This window comes from Pithys albifrons, chromosome 1 (genome assembly GCF_047495875.1).
Source record: "Pithys albifrons albifrons isolate INPA30051 chromosome 1, PitAlb_v1, whole genome shotgun sequence".
NCBI classification, from domain to species: domain Eukaryota; kingdom Metazoa; phylum Chordata; class Aves; order Passeriformes; family Thamnophilidae; genus Pithys; species Pithys albifrons.
The window spans coordinates 113,683,215-113,699,185 of NC_092458.1; the positions used below are offsets into that span (position 1 = coordinate 113,683,215).

At 40.8% G+C, this 15,971-nt stretch overlaps 1 protein-coding gene across 1 annotated transcript in view; it reads left to right on the forward strand.

The window, feature by feature from the left end:
* Positions 1–12,883, forward strand: part of GABRR3 (gamma-aminobutyric acid type A receptor subunit rho3) — a 30,397-nt gene extending 17,514 nt beyond the window's left edge. Inside the window, exons 3-9 of the mRNA XM_071573066.1 lie at positions 1,520–1,587; positions 3,191–3,414; positions 6,080–6,162; positions 6,894–7,034; positions 9,692–9,844; positions 11,506–11,702; positions 12,584–12,883. Of these exons, the coding sequence (XP_071429167.1) occupies positions 1,520–1,587; positions 3,191–3,414; positions 6,080–6,162; positions 6,894–7,034; positions 9,692–9,844; positions 11,506–11,702; positions 12,584–12,883 (1,166 nt within the window). The remainder of the gene's footprint in view (positions 1–1,519; positions 1,588–3,190; positions 3,415–6,079; positions 6,163–6,893; positions 7,035–9,691; positions 9,845–11,505; positions 11,703–12,583) is intronic.
* The last annotated feature ends 3,088 nt before the right edge of the window (positions 12,884–15,971 follow it).

Genomic DNA, 15,971 nt, shown 5'->3' on the forward strand with positions numbered 1-15,971 from the left:
GTGTTTGGTACAAGTTGATATTTAATATAAGTAAACTAGTTGTGTGTTCTGATCAAAACAAGGACACAATTTGTTAAAACTTAAAAGAAACATAAAAATGTTTACTATTCTGAGTGAAGAAGCCTTTACATTGAAACTCTTGTGCAACAACCTGTAGGGCTGATGTCTTCTGCTGTCTCTGATCTCCAAAAGAAGCAGCATTTCCTGAAGTGCTGCCTTGTGTTTTACTAATTAACTGGTTTAACTGAGTCTTGTTTTGGATTTGGCCACCAAGTGATGCATTCCTCTCACAGGGAAACCTGATTTCTTATCAGTGCCTAAATATGTTCTGCTAACTTTAAACACTCTTATCGTGCACAATTCATTCTTCATCTGTTCTGGGCAGGGTCAGGCTCTCCATTAGAAAATACAAGTCAAATCAAGGGATTATACCCCTGAAACAGTTCAAGATCTCTGCTGATAAGAACTGGAGGCAGCTGTGTAATCCTTGAAGGCTGCTATTTTAAGGATAATTCCAAAAAGAGACACAGTATTATGGCTGGTTATCAGGAGAGTGATTTTCTGGACCATTCTGACTTGACACTGCCAAAAGGAAAAGACAAGAAAAAGACAAATTATTAGAAAAGCTGTTGCTCTTTGCTGCTGTTCAGACTTCCTCCTATTCATGTTTTTGCAGGGTTGTTTGAAATCTATACTTTAAAAATATTTTAACTGACTGGTTTTTTACAAGTGTAATTGGGATCCCATGTACAATAATTATTACTGATTTTCATGCCAAAAGCAGAATATTCTTGGGGGTGAAATGTGTAGTGTATACACATATATACAAACTGCTCTCTCCTCTCCTTCCTCTGTCAGGAAGTGATTAGTCAATTAGTGGAATGATGTGCTTGCTGAGAATTGCACAGGTACATAACCCAGGGGGAACCAGATCCACTGAAAAGAGTGGAGATAGTTTCATATTTGGCTGTAATTTTTCACTGATTTGTAATCACTTTATTCTAAAAATGCAAACATGTTTTATAATTTGTTCATTCACATCCCACTGTGTTATAGACTCAGAGCTGCTTTTGGTGGCAAGAAATAATGGGGTGGTATATAAAATAAAGTTAAGATAATAAGAGATGTAGTAGATATGTGGTTTATAAGTGTGGGAATAAACACTGAAAGTGGTGTGAAAGCTTTGATATATTTCATGTATTTATTCAGCTTTTCCCTATGATGGTTCTAAATACCCCTCCAAGGAAGTCCTTCTCTTTGGCATCACAAGGACAACTGTCATTGCTGTCCACACTGTCCAAACAACTAGTCTGGCTGCAAAAACATCACTAAAGAGTTTGTTCTTATTTTTACAACTGTTCAGCATCAGGGTTTACTTTGTTGCCATTGTCTTTCTCATTCAGAGGACTAAGCTGGAGTGAATGCTGGGATGGGGTGCTCTCTGTGTGTTGCTAATACAGAGTCTTCCCTTTAAAAATCTGGATTTATGCTCCCCATCACTCACTGTGTTCCATTGCAGGGTCACCAATACCTGTGGGCATCGATGTGCAGGTGGAAAGCATTGACAGCATATCTGAAGTTGACATGGTGAGTTGGTGGGTAGAGTCAGAGTGAAGGAGTTCACTCAGAATTCAAGGTCTCAGAAAAACATCCAGACGGATGATATAGAATAATATGGTTAAAGAAAGCAAACCCCTAAAGAGCACAGCCTTGCCTTGAAGCATGCAGGTTGTTCTCACTTAAACCACTAAGTGTTGAGTTTCTCCCTGGGCCAGAGGAACAGACAGAGTGGACCGTGCTCTGACTTGACTCTGAGATGAGCTCAGTTGGTTAAAACTTGGCTGTAATAATGCCAAGGCCATGGGTTCAATCCCCTGTGTGGGCCGTTGACTGTAGAGTTGGACTCGATGGCCCTTTTGGGTTCCTTCCAACTCAGAATAGTCTGTGAGTCTGATTCTGACTTGAAAACACCAACCATTTACTAAACCCCCCCAAGCTTCCTCAGTACTCTGCACATTAAATGATAAGGCTTCATGTCCTTTGCTTCCTTTGCTTATGCATGTCTGAATATTCCCATAATTTGTGGTGTGGGTGGAGCTGTGATCACAGCAAAAGGAAATGGAAAAGTCAGACCCAAAAATGGTCCTAGGAAGAAAAGGCCCTCACTGCAATCAAGGATCTGTAGACTGTTCATTGCTCAGCCCAAATTGTCACTAATAATGCCACCTGGTCTTCAGTGCTCCATCCTAGAAGAGCAGGGCCTGTTAACTTTGCAGAGAGATCCCTTTGCAATGATCCTTTCACAGGGAGTGTAGTTCTGTTTGTAGGTGTTGCATTTGCAAAGGGTCTGCCAGTATGAACCCCTGCACTCCTCTGCAAACCCACCCACACCATAAGGTCATATTCCAGGGGAAGACTTAGGTATCTTCCCAGTATTCTTATCAGACGCAAATGTTCTGCTGAGATAAATGTGGTCTGCGTAATAATGCAAGAGTTACAAGGTGAACACAGAGCAGTCAGGCTGTGCAGAAGCTCAGGCTGGGTTCAGCATCCTCTCCTTCTCTTTCCACATGTATATTTGCAGTCATGGTGCTTCTCTAAATAGAGTGATAAAATATTTGTAACAATCTCTTATGTTAAAAAAATAATTATTGTAATATCTAATGGCTTACTCTTATGAAATTCATAATATTGTTTCCCTTATGAGGCACTTAATAAATGTACTAATATAAACCACCTGTACCACATTTGTACAAAAGAGTTATGGATTTTAAAAATTGGCCTAATGCTCATGAAGAACTGAAACTAATCCCTTTGTGAAGGAAACACAAAGGACCCACAGTCCCTTCTCAGAAAAGATTGTTAAGATTTCCAGAGGAAACTTTTTTTGCATTTGTCTTAGCTTGGTTTAAAAGTTTATCACTTCCCTGCTGGCCCAATCCAACAGACCACTGAAATGTGTAGAAGTTTTATCTAAGTACAAATAAAGTGTGACCCTCAGACTCAGACACCAGTGACAATAACCAGCATCTCAGTGATATTCAGCCTTATTAAACTCTCTGATTCCTCTCATTGAGGACCCTCCAGATAATGCACAGAGAAGAAACTGATGAGTTGATTAATTTGTACTGTTTTCTACTGCATGTACCTAAACCAAGCATTGTCTTCTTTTATTTTTAATGAAACAAAGGACTTCACGATGACTTTGTATCTCAGACATTACTGGAAGGACGAGAGACTCTCATTTCGTAGCAACAAAAACAAGAGTATGACCTTCGATGGACGACTCATCAAAAAGATCTGGGTGCCTGATGTGTTTTTTGTGCACTCCAAGAGGTCTTTCATCCATGACACAACTGTGGAAAACATCATGCTCCGGGTTTACCCTGATGGCAACGTGCTCTTCAGTCTGAGGTGAGGAAACACATCCCTGCAACTGGGCACCAGTAACCTGTGCAGGGAGAAGTTACCGGAAATTAAAGCTCCTCATACTGGACTGGAATTAATTCAGCTAATGGGGAACTGCTCACCAGTGGGAAAATAAATTTAGGATGGATAATATGTTGTTTTATCCTTCACATATTGTTTCCTATCACAGGATAATGGCAGTTTATCAAGTGTTAATTCATGGCCAGTGGTACTGGCAAGATTGCAGTAGATTTATTCTTGAGTGTTTAATTTATATTATTTTTATATTATTATTTATCATTTATTATTATAGTTAATTTACATTATATTTATATTATTATTTATGTTATTATTTATTATTGAGTGTTTAATTTATATTATTTTATATTATTTATTATTTATTATTATATTTATTATTTAGAATTGTATGTTATTATTTATATTATTAACAAAGAAAAAAGTTTGTTGTTTGTTTGTTGTTTTTTTAACCTGAATATTTTAGATTTCGTTTATATTATTATTTATATTAAGTGTTTAATTTCTATTATTATTTATTTTATTATTTATTACTATATTTATTATTTACAATTGTATGTTATTATTTATATTATTGACAAAGGAAAAACATGTTTCTTGTTTGTTGGAGTTTTTTTTTAACCTGAGTCTTAAACTGTCTCTATTTTCTTCCTGGGATGCCCGTAAACATCCCATTGATACTCATCAAGGCTCTAGATGGGCACAGAAAGGTTATTGGTGCTGATACCAGCAGTGTTAGGCATGTTGTGTGACTGCAAGGAACTGGAAAGTGGAACAGCAATTCCAGAACTGGAATAGCAAGGTCATTAAATGTGACTCTCTTCCATCTGCATGCTCTTGCTTTCTTTATAAAGCAGATTTGGATGGTGTGGCAGAAAGAGTTTTAATGGAGGAATTTCCCCCCAAGGGTAAGGACTCTGAGATCTTTGCTATGCAGAAATCAGTCTCCAGTTTGCTACTAATTAGCCCTGTGCACAGAGGGGATATTGCATCTAATCTGGAGAGTTTGAAGATGTATGGAAGCCCCTGAGATTCTTGGCTGTGTAATAATTGTTCCAGCAATTAATGAATTTATCTGCTCTCTCATGAGGGCATGCAGGACCCTCCCAAACAGCAAAACACCACTTTAAAGTGCTGTCTGCTCAAGGAACACTGCCCAGTAAGAAACAATGAGGTTAACTATGCCTTTATTGTTCTATTAATTAATTAACTGATTCTTGAGAAAGTGATCAGAGGAACTACACTGCTACAGAAAGGCTTTTATCAGTGGTTCTCCATGTGAGGGGATTAAACTTTCAGCTGGGGGAAGGAGGAGTGGCAAAGGGACATAAAATGGGCAAACACTTCCTGGCAGCAGCTGGAGAGGTGAAGTGTCAGGAACAGCAAGAAATTATGCACAAATAGTTACAAATTTACCTGGTATTAGCTCAGTTGGTTAAAACTTGGCGGTAATAATGCCAAGGCCATGGGTTCAATCCCCTGTGTGGGCCATTGACTTAAGAGTTGGACTCGATGGTCCTTGTGGGTCCCTTCCAGCTCAGAATAGTCTATGAGTCTGTGAAACCAAAGGGAGTGAGTGATGGGAAGGACAGAAATGGAGACAAAGGAAAAAGTGAGATGGGAGGGAAGGAAAAGGAGGAGGGAGAACTGATGGACAGACACAGTGTTCCATTTGGACATTCATTAGAACACTCTTTTTGTATTGCCAGTTTTACGTGCAATGAGGAGATAATATTCCAAATACTTATGTGCAATAAATCTGCATCTTCCACAGTTTTTCTCCAGTGCCTAGCACCCAGGATCTTACTGCAGCAAAGTAAAACAAAAATCCAGATGTGTTGATAAAATACTCTTTCTTTTCCTGGTGTTCCCCTGATCTCTTAGTCAGTAGCTGAAAGATGGAAACAACATCCATAGTTGGAAGTCAAGTGCATGTGACCATCTCATTTCCAGCCAGTAAAATCTGACACAATTCAGCTACAGTGTGATCACAAGAAGACAAAATTTGGTGACATGCCATATTTCAATTGCTGCCTCTAGTGAGTTTGGGTTTGTTTGTTGTTTATTGGTTAAAATGCCAAGGATTGTTTGCACAGAGTCTTTACCTAGATTTCCTTAAGTTTCTTACAGCACAAATCATTTAATTTCCATGATGTTGAAAAGAAGAGTAGGCTTCCAGAAATTGCATCTAATCTTTTTAAACAATTACATATTATAACCATTCCAGCTGGGAAAATAGCACTTGGAGTAACATCTTCTCTAATCTGTAATATTTTCTACTTCAATCTATGAGAAATGAAGTCAAGAAATGTGAACTCCCTTTGTTAATCTTCATAAGTGTAACCCTTCAAAGCAAAATGTGTGAAATAATGAAGGATAAGGTCAGTGAAGGGTTTAAAAGTCTAAGGGAATGTACTTAATAATAAAGATTATTTCTGTTTTAAAAAAGGTGATCTCTTGCTGATTTAACTTTCACTATCTTGAAGCAATTTCAGAAGCATCTAAAAGGGCAGGAAAACCCAATCATTAGGATTCTAAGGAAAAGATTGGTTGCAGATCTCACTAAGATGTCTGCACAGCTCTAAAAAAGTGTGAAATTTTTCATTTTATTTCTGTTTTTCTGTTCCTTTTGCAGAATAACAGTTTCTGCTATGTGTTTCATGGATTTCAGTCGGTTTCCTCTGGACACTCAGAACTGCTCTTTAGAACTGGAAAGCTGTAAGTTTAATTCATAATTGCTCTTCTCATGTGCATTCTTACCAGCACTCCACCTTGTTCATAATACACCTCTTGCACTCATTTTGATGTGTGACCTGAACCCTTCAACATGTACAGTTTAAACTGTAGACAGCTTGAGATCTTTCCAGAACTCAGTGAGATTTAGAAAGGTAGAAAAACTATGATGCACCTTGATTTGTTTCCACTGGGTCAATATCCCAAGGCCTAAAGCTAAAAATTTGTGAAAAATCATGTTTGGTTTTTTTTCCTGAGAGAAAAAAAGTGCAAGTTAAAATTAAAATGTCAATATCTGACCTCGTGGAAAAATGAAAATGAATGTTTGTGTTACTGTGAAGCATCTGCTTTCTCACCCCTGACTCAATTTTCTGTAGGAAGCTTTAGAGCTGGACAACAAAAGTTGTTCTGCAGAGCCTTCTAACATCCCAAAATTTGTTCTTATCTGGATTTTAAGTACAACTGGGATGCTGGTTTGTTGTTCAGTCTTGGAAAAGAGAACTGAACTGCAGCATTCAGGAACAGGTGGGATGTGGTCCTTGCAAATTTTTTTCATGTCAACTAATTGGCAAATTGATGTGGAAAAAAAAGTTTCTTTGTGGCTTTCCCAGATTGAGTGGTCCCCTCTGCCTAAGCAAGGAAAACAGCAGCATTATTCCAGCAGCAGGGGTGATTTGTTTTAGTAAATTTATAACTTTATTTCTCCTTTCTGCCAGATGCATACAATGAAGATGATCTGATGTTGTACTGGAAACATGGGAACAAGTCCCTGAGCACAGACGAGCACATCTCCCTCTCCCAGTTCTTCATCGAGGAATTCAGTGCTTCCAGTGGACTGGCTTTTTACAGCAGCACTGGTACAGTAACCCCTCACTAGCAGAGACAAGCACAGAACACAGAATGGCTTTCACATTCACACTCATTGCTAATAATGCTGCTGATGAGGGATCAGTTAAAATGAGCTCTGTCAGTCCCTCTGCTCTGTCTGGGTTCTCTCCACATCACAAAAGTAGCACTTTCTAGTAGAATTAGAGATCATAATAGTACTTGAAACTTCATATCTGATGTTAAGACCCTGAAAAAAGTGCACAACTGAATATATGATGTTGTGAGCTCTTGCAAAAGTGTGGTACTTCTCTGAAAGCCACTGGAATATTGAATGTACAGGAATCTTTGTGTCCTGGCTATACAGAAAATCTGGAAAATGCAAATCCTAAAGAGTCAAATATTAGAAAGCAAACAAGAGGAATTCCAGTGTGTTTCTTTGGCTAAAATATCCTCATTTTTAGAGCTAATGTCATTAAACATCTGCTAATTGGTGGATTTCCACACAAGACCATAGAGGTCTAATTCATGGTTTGCTTAATGTTCCATATTTATTCTTGAAGTTGCAGACTAAAAAAAAAACCTCTTTATGTAAATACTACATACTTTAATCCAGGTTAATCCACCCCAGGCAGGTTTTTATTTCTCCCTCTAGATCCTGAACTGTACTTTCTGGCAAACTGCACAAGGCTTTATGAGTTTATTGTAGTCTTGATTTCATGCAAGGTGGGTTTGGTTTTGTTTTCTTTGCATTTCCACACAAAATTATAAAGTGTTTCTCTTTGGAAGTAGTCTAACCATATACTTTTAAACAGAGAAAATAGCATGCCTTGCTATTGCCCTTCCTGGTCTGAGTCACAGACTCACAGACTGTTCTGAGTTGGAAGGGACCCCCAAGGATCATGGAGTCCAACCCTTAAGTCAATTCATTTCAGCTTGGATATTGCCCCTTATATCAAGACAAAATTAATAAAATAAAAATTTTTCCATTTGATATGATGAAATGCATAACACTTTGGAAAAAAAAGCCATACAGGAAAGCAGCAGATAGATTTATTTGCTGTATTTTATTTATTTTATTTATTTCTGCATTTAATAAAACGCCAGTGAAGGTGTCGGTGGCTGATGCTGAATGCAGAAATTCCAGTTTGAATTCTGAGGCAGCCAAAGCAGTGAGGAATTCACAGCTTGATCAGGTTCTTCACCGTTATCTCTTGCTTGTGTCTGAGCTAAGAACAGCTTCAGTTCTGCAGAGCCACTGCCATGTGAGAAGAGGGCGAGTGGTACCTGACTGTGATAACTGTGCCCTGCTCAGAGCCACGTCCCCTTTGTCCTTGTGGCAAGGAGGAGACTGGGATGTTTTCCACCAAACCGCCATCACTGTGTGTTCAGAGTGGGTTCTGGGAGCCCAGCTGGCTTCTCCCTGCCTTGCCATTCCCATCAAAAAACACTCACACAAGCAGAAAGAGCCTCGTGCACCCCCAGAGTGCCCCTGTGCCCAGGGCTTTGCAGCATCCGGGACTTTGCAAAGTGTAACTGCTTAACATGCAGATGGTTTGATGATGAGCTTAACTCAGCAACATAAAGGTGAAAGGAAAGACTTTTTTTAAGTTGCAGGGACCACTGGAAAGTACCTGAGTAATGCTTGTAGTGTATCTCTTAGAGTACTGTCCTTTGTAGACTTACACTTTGCTTTGGCTTTGAGGTTTTGTTTTGCTCAGGAGGTTCCACTTTCTCGTGCTCTTTTATTTTGCTTCCTGTTGGAAGAAAATTTACCCTCCAAGTAAATAATAGTGGGGAACAATCAGCACAACTCTAAAGGGAGTCATCTCCCTAAAATCTCGGGCAAAACAAGGACAAAAATGCTGCTCACAAAGCAGTTTTCTGCATTTCAGGTTCCACATATCCCCTCCTGTGAATCCCAGTGTAGTGTTCAGGCTTTTGGAACTCCCTGGCTCCAAAGGACCAACAATTAAATCCATTTTAGAGACAACAATTTTTCCAACAAGAAACATTCTCCAGAACAGAAAACACTATAGAGTGTGTTATCTGGAGTTAATTTTGATATGTTTTTTTCTATGAAGTCACTCCTTGTGATGGCATGGCTGCTCTAATGGGCTCAGGAATGTCCTGGACAGGCAGGTGCTGTGCAGCCACCCACTTTTGCCTTCTTTTCTCCTCACTGTATGTTGGTTTCCCTGCTGTGCTGCACAGGCGGAGCACACCCCAAACTTCACTAGATGGCACTGTCTCCTCTAAATTCAGCTCTGGGTAGACAAGCTGCTCTGCCCGAGGGGAACAGAGCTGCTTCTTGCAGGGTATTCCAGAGTGGGACAAGGCAGGCTGCTCTTTGGAGCAGGCAGATGTTGGCTTCACTGGACAATATATCCTGTGGGTATTCTCCTGGCACTTGCACTTGAAGTGGATTTAATTTTTTTCAATTTCCTACCCTCAGTTATAACAGTATTTTATGTGTGTAGTATTTTACTACTAATAAGGCACAGTATTTTAATGAAGTACAACAGACGGTTTGTAAAGTAAAATTAAAGTGGTGGCAAGATTTCTTAAGCACTTACTGATGTGGATACATCACTCCTGCTGGAAGGAAGGGGCCAGTGAACAGAGCTCACAAATAACACAACTCTTTTCTCTTCTTCCCCAACCTGTTCCTCTCTGTTTTTTCCAATAGGTTGGTACAATCGACTCTTTATCAACTTTGCCCTCCGGAGACATATTTTCTTCTTTGTGCTGCAATCCTATTTCCCAGCCATGCTGATGGTGATGCTGTCCTGGGTTTCATTCTGGATTGACAGAAGAGCTGTTCCTGCCAGGGTATCACTAGGTGAACCTTTGATGTATATTCTTTGGGAAGTGTAGAATGGAGGGGGGAGAGGCTTTGAAGTCACCTTGGCTTCTTATTTACACAGGACATGAGCAAATACATCAGGTAATTACCTGAACAGCACTAATATTGCAACTGTTGTCACTGCCTTTAGCCAGCATGTCCATTTGGAAATGGAATGTTTGTTCAGACTGGTTTTGTTGTAGTAGGAAACAGCTCACACACCTGAGAAGCAAAAAGGGATGATGCTGCAGAATTCCTGATGTAGAATTTTACTTAATTACAAAGCCTGGGTTTTATCTTCCCTCTTCCCAGCACACAGGGAGTCAGATCCCTCCCCAAATCCATGGTTCATTAGGCATAGCTAAAAGCTCTGCAGCTCTCTTTCTCTAGAAATATTTCCTATCTTCCTACCAAGCTGGAACCATCTGCCTATTGTAGCAAAGCCTCTCTTTGTTGGGCACCTTAAAACATTTGCTTTGGTGCCCTGACTGTGCTGGGCAGTGTTCTGTGGAAGCCAAAGAGTAAGTTGGACATCTTTCTGCTCCCTGTTTTAGTTCTGAACACCTCAGCTCAGGAGAAAAGGACTAATTACAGTGTTTTTTCTACAAGTTTATTGTTTTTCTCAGTTAATGTCACTTCAGGACTGCATTTGTTGGGGATTTAGTTCTGATGGCCTTGGAATGAGTGCATTTTTCCAAAAATTAGCATCTTTGAAGACGTGATGGAAATTTGCCAGGATATTTAATATAACCATAATGTATCTGAGTCCTGCAACTCTCTGTTTAATAATTTTTAAAGAAGCTCCTGTTCTTTCTTCTCACTGGTGCTGGTCCCAGAAGCCAACTCTGTGTTGTCATATTTCTTAGACAAGTGAAAAAGCCCTCTATTTTTATCTATAGCTACATCAATATAGAAAATACAGCACTGAAGGTACCTCAGATCCCTTTCTATTGGCACAGTCTAGAGCTATTAATACATAAATCTATTTCTTCATCTGAAAACAAATGACAGTACCTCCACCTACTTTTATCAATGCATCTACTAATTCCTTTTATTTATAAGAAATTTAACTTCACCTTTAAAAATAACTTTTTCAATCTCAGGAGGCCATTTTTAATGTTGTCAAGGCGGGTTTTGCTGATCATGTTCTTTATAAATGGATTTCTGCAGAAGGTTATGCATCAGGAGTCCCATGAATAAAGCACATATCATTAGCATAAACATACATAATTTATAGGCAATGCTAACAACAAGAAGAGCTTAGCTCCCAGGCCTAGAGTACATGACTTTAAAATAAATTAATTTTGTTATATGGTGTATTTCAAACTCCATCCTTCAACCTGAGGAACTTGCAGAGAGGGAGAGGGAAAAGTTTTAATGTTCCAGTGGACTTGAACTGGTGTAGAAGTGGAGAAGGAATGAGAGGAAAAGCTGATTTAAGGGGAGGGATTGAAAAGATGAGGGAAAAATTCTGGTCACACTGAGGTCAACAATAATTTTTTTTCTTAGTTTCGATGGGTGTAGGATTTTTATTCTAGATTAATTTCAGAAAGCAAAGAAGTTATGACAGAGACATAAAAGCTGAGAAATTCTCAAGTACCATTTGAGAAAGGATTAGGAGGGATCAGCATCAGGATAACCTCCCCTTCCCTTGGCAGGTATAACTACAGTGCTGACCATGTCGACTATCATGACAGGAGTAAGTGCCTCAATGCCTCAAGTGTCTTACATAAAGGCTGTGGATGTGTATTTATGGATCAGCTTCCTTTTTGTCTTCCTGTCTGTCATCGAATATGCTGCAGTGAACTATCTCACCACAATTGAAGAGAGGAAGCAGCTCAAGAAAAGGGGCAAGGTATAACCCTCTGTGTTCTGTTGCCTTCAGAAAGCACCACAGAAGCCACAGAGTAATCCTGATAACACCACTGTGATAACAGAACAGTAACCATCCCTGTCTCCACTCTATATCTCACTTTTTTTTTACTTGAAGGGAGGAAATTCTCTCTGAGATCCTGAGAAGGTCTGTGTTTTTTCCCCTTCCTTTTCTTGTAGCAAATATTAGGGAATACTCATTTTTTTCTCCCTTTTTTCCCCTCAGAGGAAGGTAACTTTCCTTCTGTTCTCAAGGCATTTTGCCCCTCTCTGAAATAGACCCCAGAATGCACTTGGGTGTTATTCCTGTTTTCTGTGAAGCAGAGTCCATTTCTCCTTTTCCTGCTTTGCCATTTTCAATTAAGAAGATGGGTTTAATGATGCCCTTTTGTCCCAACACCAGATGAATGACAAGGTCATTTTTAGAAAAGTGTGCCTGAAGCAGAAATAGCTGCAAGTTAAACATCTGCCTTCTGTGAAGGACTCACTTAAAACCTTCAAGAATATCCCCCTCTGTAAACTCATGAGAGTTAAAACACACAAAGGGTGCATATGTTGCTTATGTGATCTGATGGGAATGTTTGAAGTCATTGCCCACAGCTCCAGCAACACAGACCTGTGGGACAGAGACAGTTTGATCCTCCTGTTCCAGAAGCTGGGGCATGTGCTGCCAGCCAGCAGCCAGCAATAATCAGTCAGACAAGAGTGTTTATCACTGTTCCCCTTCCTTGCTCATGTCCTCACCCTCCATATGCTCTCCAAGAGAGAAGAGCACTGAAGGGAAAGCTTTATTTTCTGTCTGATTTGTTCATAATTGACTCAAATGGCTCCTCTGCAACCAGAATAATTCTTCTCTGTTGCCAGGCCTCAGGGATGTACATGGATGCAGTGCAAGCAATGGCTTTTGATGGCTGCTTTCATGACACAGATGTGGACATGGACCTGTCTGGGTTCTCAGAGCCCTGCGAGGACAGCGAGACTCGGATGAGTGAAACCAACATCTCCAACGCGGACACAAATCGCCTGAAGAGGAAGAGATCTCTCAAGGGAAACGTGGGCAGGATTATTTTACAGAACAATCACGTTATTGACACATATTCCAGGATTATATTTCCCAGTGTGTATATTGTGTTCAACTTTTTTTACTGGGGTTTGTACATATGAACAAAAATCCTTATAAGCGAGACATTATTTTGCGTACGAGGGTAGACTCAGACTTTAAAAATAATGCAACAGCAGTAGAGGAAAGGATTAAAAGTTTCCAAAGGCTTCTGTGTCAAACCTGGGCTGGTTTGGTTAGCAGCAAAACTGTTAATGGAAAACTGCCATGTGTCTGGTTCTTTTTCAGCTGCACTGTGCCAGGCTTCACCGGGGCAATCCCAGGCATATGTTCCTGCTGCAGTAGCATAGAAGCAGTTTGGTCACTAAGGGAGTCCTTTATCACACACCTGAGCAGACAGCAGCTCCCACCTGAGGTATTATGCAGTCTCTACCTACACTTAAACCATTCCTCTTCAATCAGCCTTTCTGTTTGCTCTCCACTTGTGGTCCATTTTTGTAGGAATTGGCACCAATCTCCTTCAGACACCTCCTATCCTTGTTTCACTTGCTGCATTTTTTCAGTTTTGCTGGGCAACCTGTGTGCACCTCAGCAGCCTCTGTCCTCGGTAACCAGGGGGGAAAATATAGCTTAACAGTGGAGTAGGGACCAGGAGAAAGCAGGAGCCAAGGCTGATGGGGCTTTGTACATTGTACATTGTCAACACCTCAAGAAAATCCCTCCCCCTTATCAGCTGTCCCCAACCCCCCATTGGACCTTTATTTTGGAGGAATTTTGCTCACTCTGGTCCCTGAGGCAGCACAGGAACAGTGTCCCAGACCTGATACATCTTCCAGACACCTCCCAGGTGGATGACCAGCATCCCTGCCATGAGCTTTGCCCTTCATGTGACAACCACACCTCTGCCTCTGCTGCACTCACCTGCTCTCTGCAGAACTGTCTGTGGCTTTGAGACAGAGCTTCTAAAAAGCTTTGCCAAGAGAACAAACCAACCACATCTTCAGCAGAATCTGCTTCTTCTGCTTTATGTTGCACGTGGGCTTGGGGTTTTGCCCCCTCCTTCTCCCTTTGGCTTGAGGTGGAATGTGACAGGGAGGAGAAGCTGCATGTGCCTGTTTGTGACCCCGGCACAGTTCGGGCACCACACTGAGACACACACAGGAATGAAAGGATCAGCTGTGCCAAAACAAGATGTATACAGGAATCCTGTCAGTCTCAGATGAATCCTGCATGGAAATATCCCAGGGTTCAGGCTAAGGAGCTTGAATCAAGGATGTTCAAGGACACATACAGAAAGTGTTCACAGCACCAGAAAAGAATCAAGATTACTTCTGTGACTTTCCCAAATAAGGAGCATTTCCCACTTACATTCATTGGGTTTGTCTGTCATTTAATGAACTGAATTTTTATTTAGACAGTCAGTTCAAAATGATCATTTGTGGTGGCAAAAAATGTCACAAGGTAAATGCTTGGTCAAGTTTATTGGTCAAGGAAACGGGAATAAATTGGGAAGCCTGAATCGCTCTCTGATTTGCTTATTTATTTTATTTACTTATTTTTTACTTATTTTTCCTGCTCCCAGCTTGTTAGCTCATAGCATGGTGATGTCTCTTGCTTTTCCAAAAAGCTGCATTTGCCAAGCTCCCAGCCCCAGAGCTGGAGAAGTGGTGACACAGTGCACGCTGGGTGACAAATCTCCTGGAGTGAGTGGCTACTCTGGCACACAGTTTGCTGCCAAACAAATGTATCACAGCTCAGAGGGCTTTGATACTCTTCCAGGAAATCCTGCCATGGAAAGCAGAACCATACCACGAATGACAATGCTGGGAACATGCAGGCTTTGGCAACAGCAACAGCACATCAGACCTCAAGCTGAGCAAATGTGTGATATAGATATATATATATAAAAATACACCATCACATCCTTGTTCCTGCACAGCCATCATGGAGGCATCCTGCACAGCTGTTCCAGATTGCCTGAGAAGAACCCATCTAATTGCTCCAGATGTGTGTCCTAAACTTTTCACATAACATAATTTTCATATATTTTTTTATGTCTTACATGAAGTATTTGTGTAGCCAACAGCGAATCCTCATCCTCCAACAGAAAAATATTCCCATGTACTTCTTGACCCAAACCAGTTCCCTCTTCTGAATTTCCTACAGGATCTGCAGCACAGACCAAGCCCCTTGCAGGCTGTCCAGCAAACTGTCCCACACATGGAAGTGTGGAAGAAAAGATTCCTGCCTGGCACCTTCCCAGGAACATCCTATAGAGGTGCTGGAGAGCTGCACAGCTTGCCTTGATGGAAGGAACTGTTGTCACTTCCAGCTGTGAATGTAACCATTGGCAAAGGGTTCTTCCCACCCAGGGTACTACGGATCATCTCATCCCAACCTCCCCACCTTCCACCAGCCCACGTTGCTCAGAGCCCCATCCAGCCTGGCCTTGGACACTTCCAGGGATGGAACACCCACAGCTTCTTTGGGTAACCTGCTCCAGTGCCTCACCACCCTCACAGTGAAGAATTTTTTCTCTAACACCCAATCTAAACCTGCCCTCTTTCAGTTTGAAGCCATTCCCCCTTGTCCTGTCACTACATGCCCTTGTTAACGATGATGGAACTTAACTGGGTAGTTTTACAGCACAGCTTATAATTTTTATCTTCTTAACACCATGATGGGGTCAACTGCACTTCAAAAATCTATTGCTTGTATAAGCAGTGAAAAATAACACAGTATTTAAACGCAACTTCTCTAGAGGGTGCTGGAGGGCTGCCTGCAGCACCCATGACCCTCCTCTGAAATGTGTTACCTTCCTGACAGGGATGGCCATAAATGCTTTTAGTCAGTTTGTCTCCACTGACCAGGAAGGAAGTCTTTAAAAAGGTACTCAAAAGTATTTCCCATTCCTACTGGTTTATGTCCCACAGCATTTACTGCAAGTTAAAACACCACAGCCACTCTGTAAATACATGTTTTTATGAGTGTTCATGCTGGTGGTGAGGGTACTTTGTGGATTTTTGGAACAGAAATAACAGCCCTTAATGGTGTCTGTGACCAGCTGAGGTGCAGGATGTGGCCTCCCTATTTTTAGCATCTGCTGCTACACCCATCTGTGGTAAGAAAACGTCCTGTGAGTGTTAATTTAGGTCATGCAGACTTTTAAGTCTGGAGAACTAGTTCATTCTT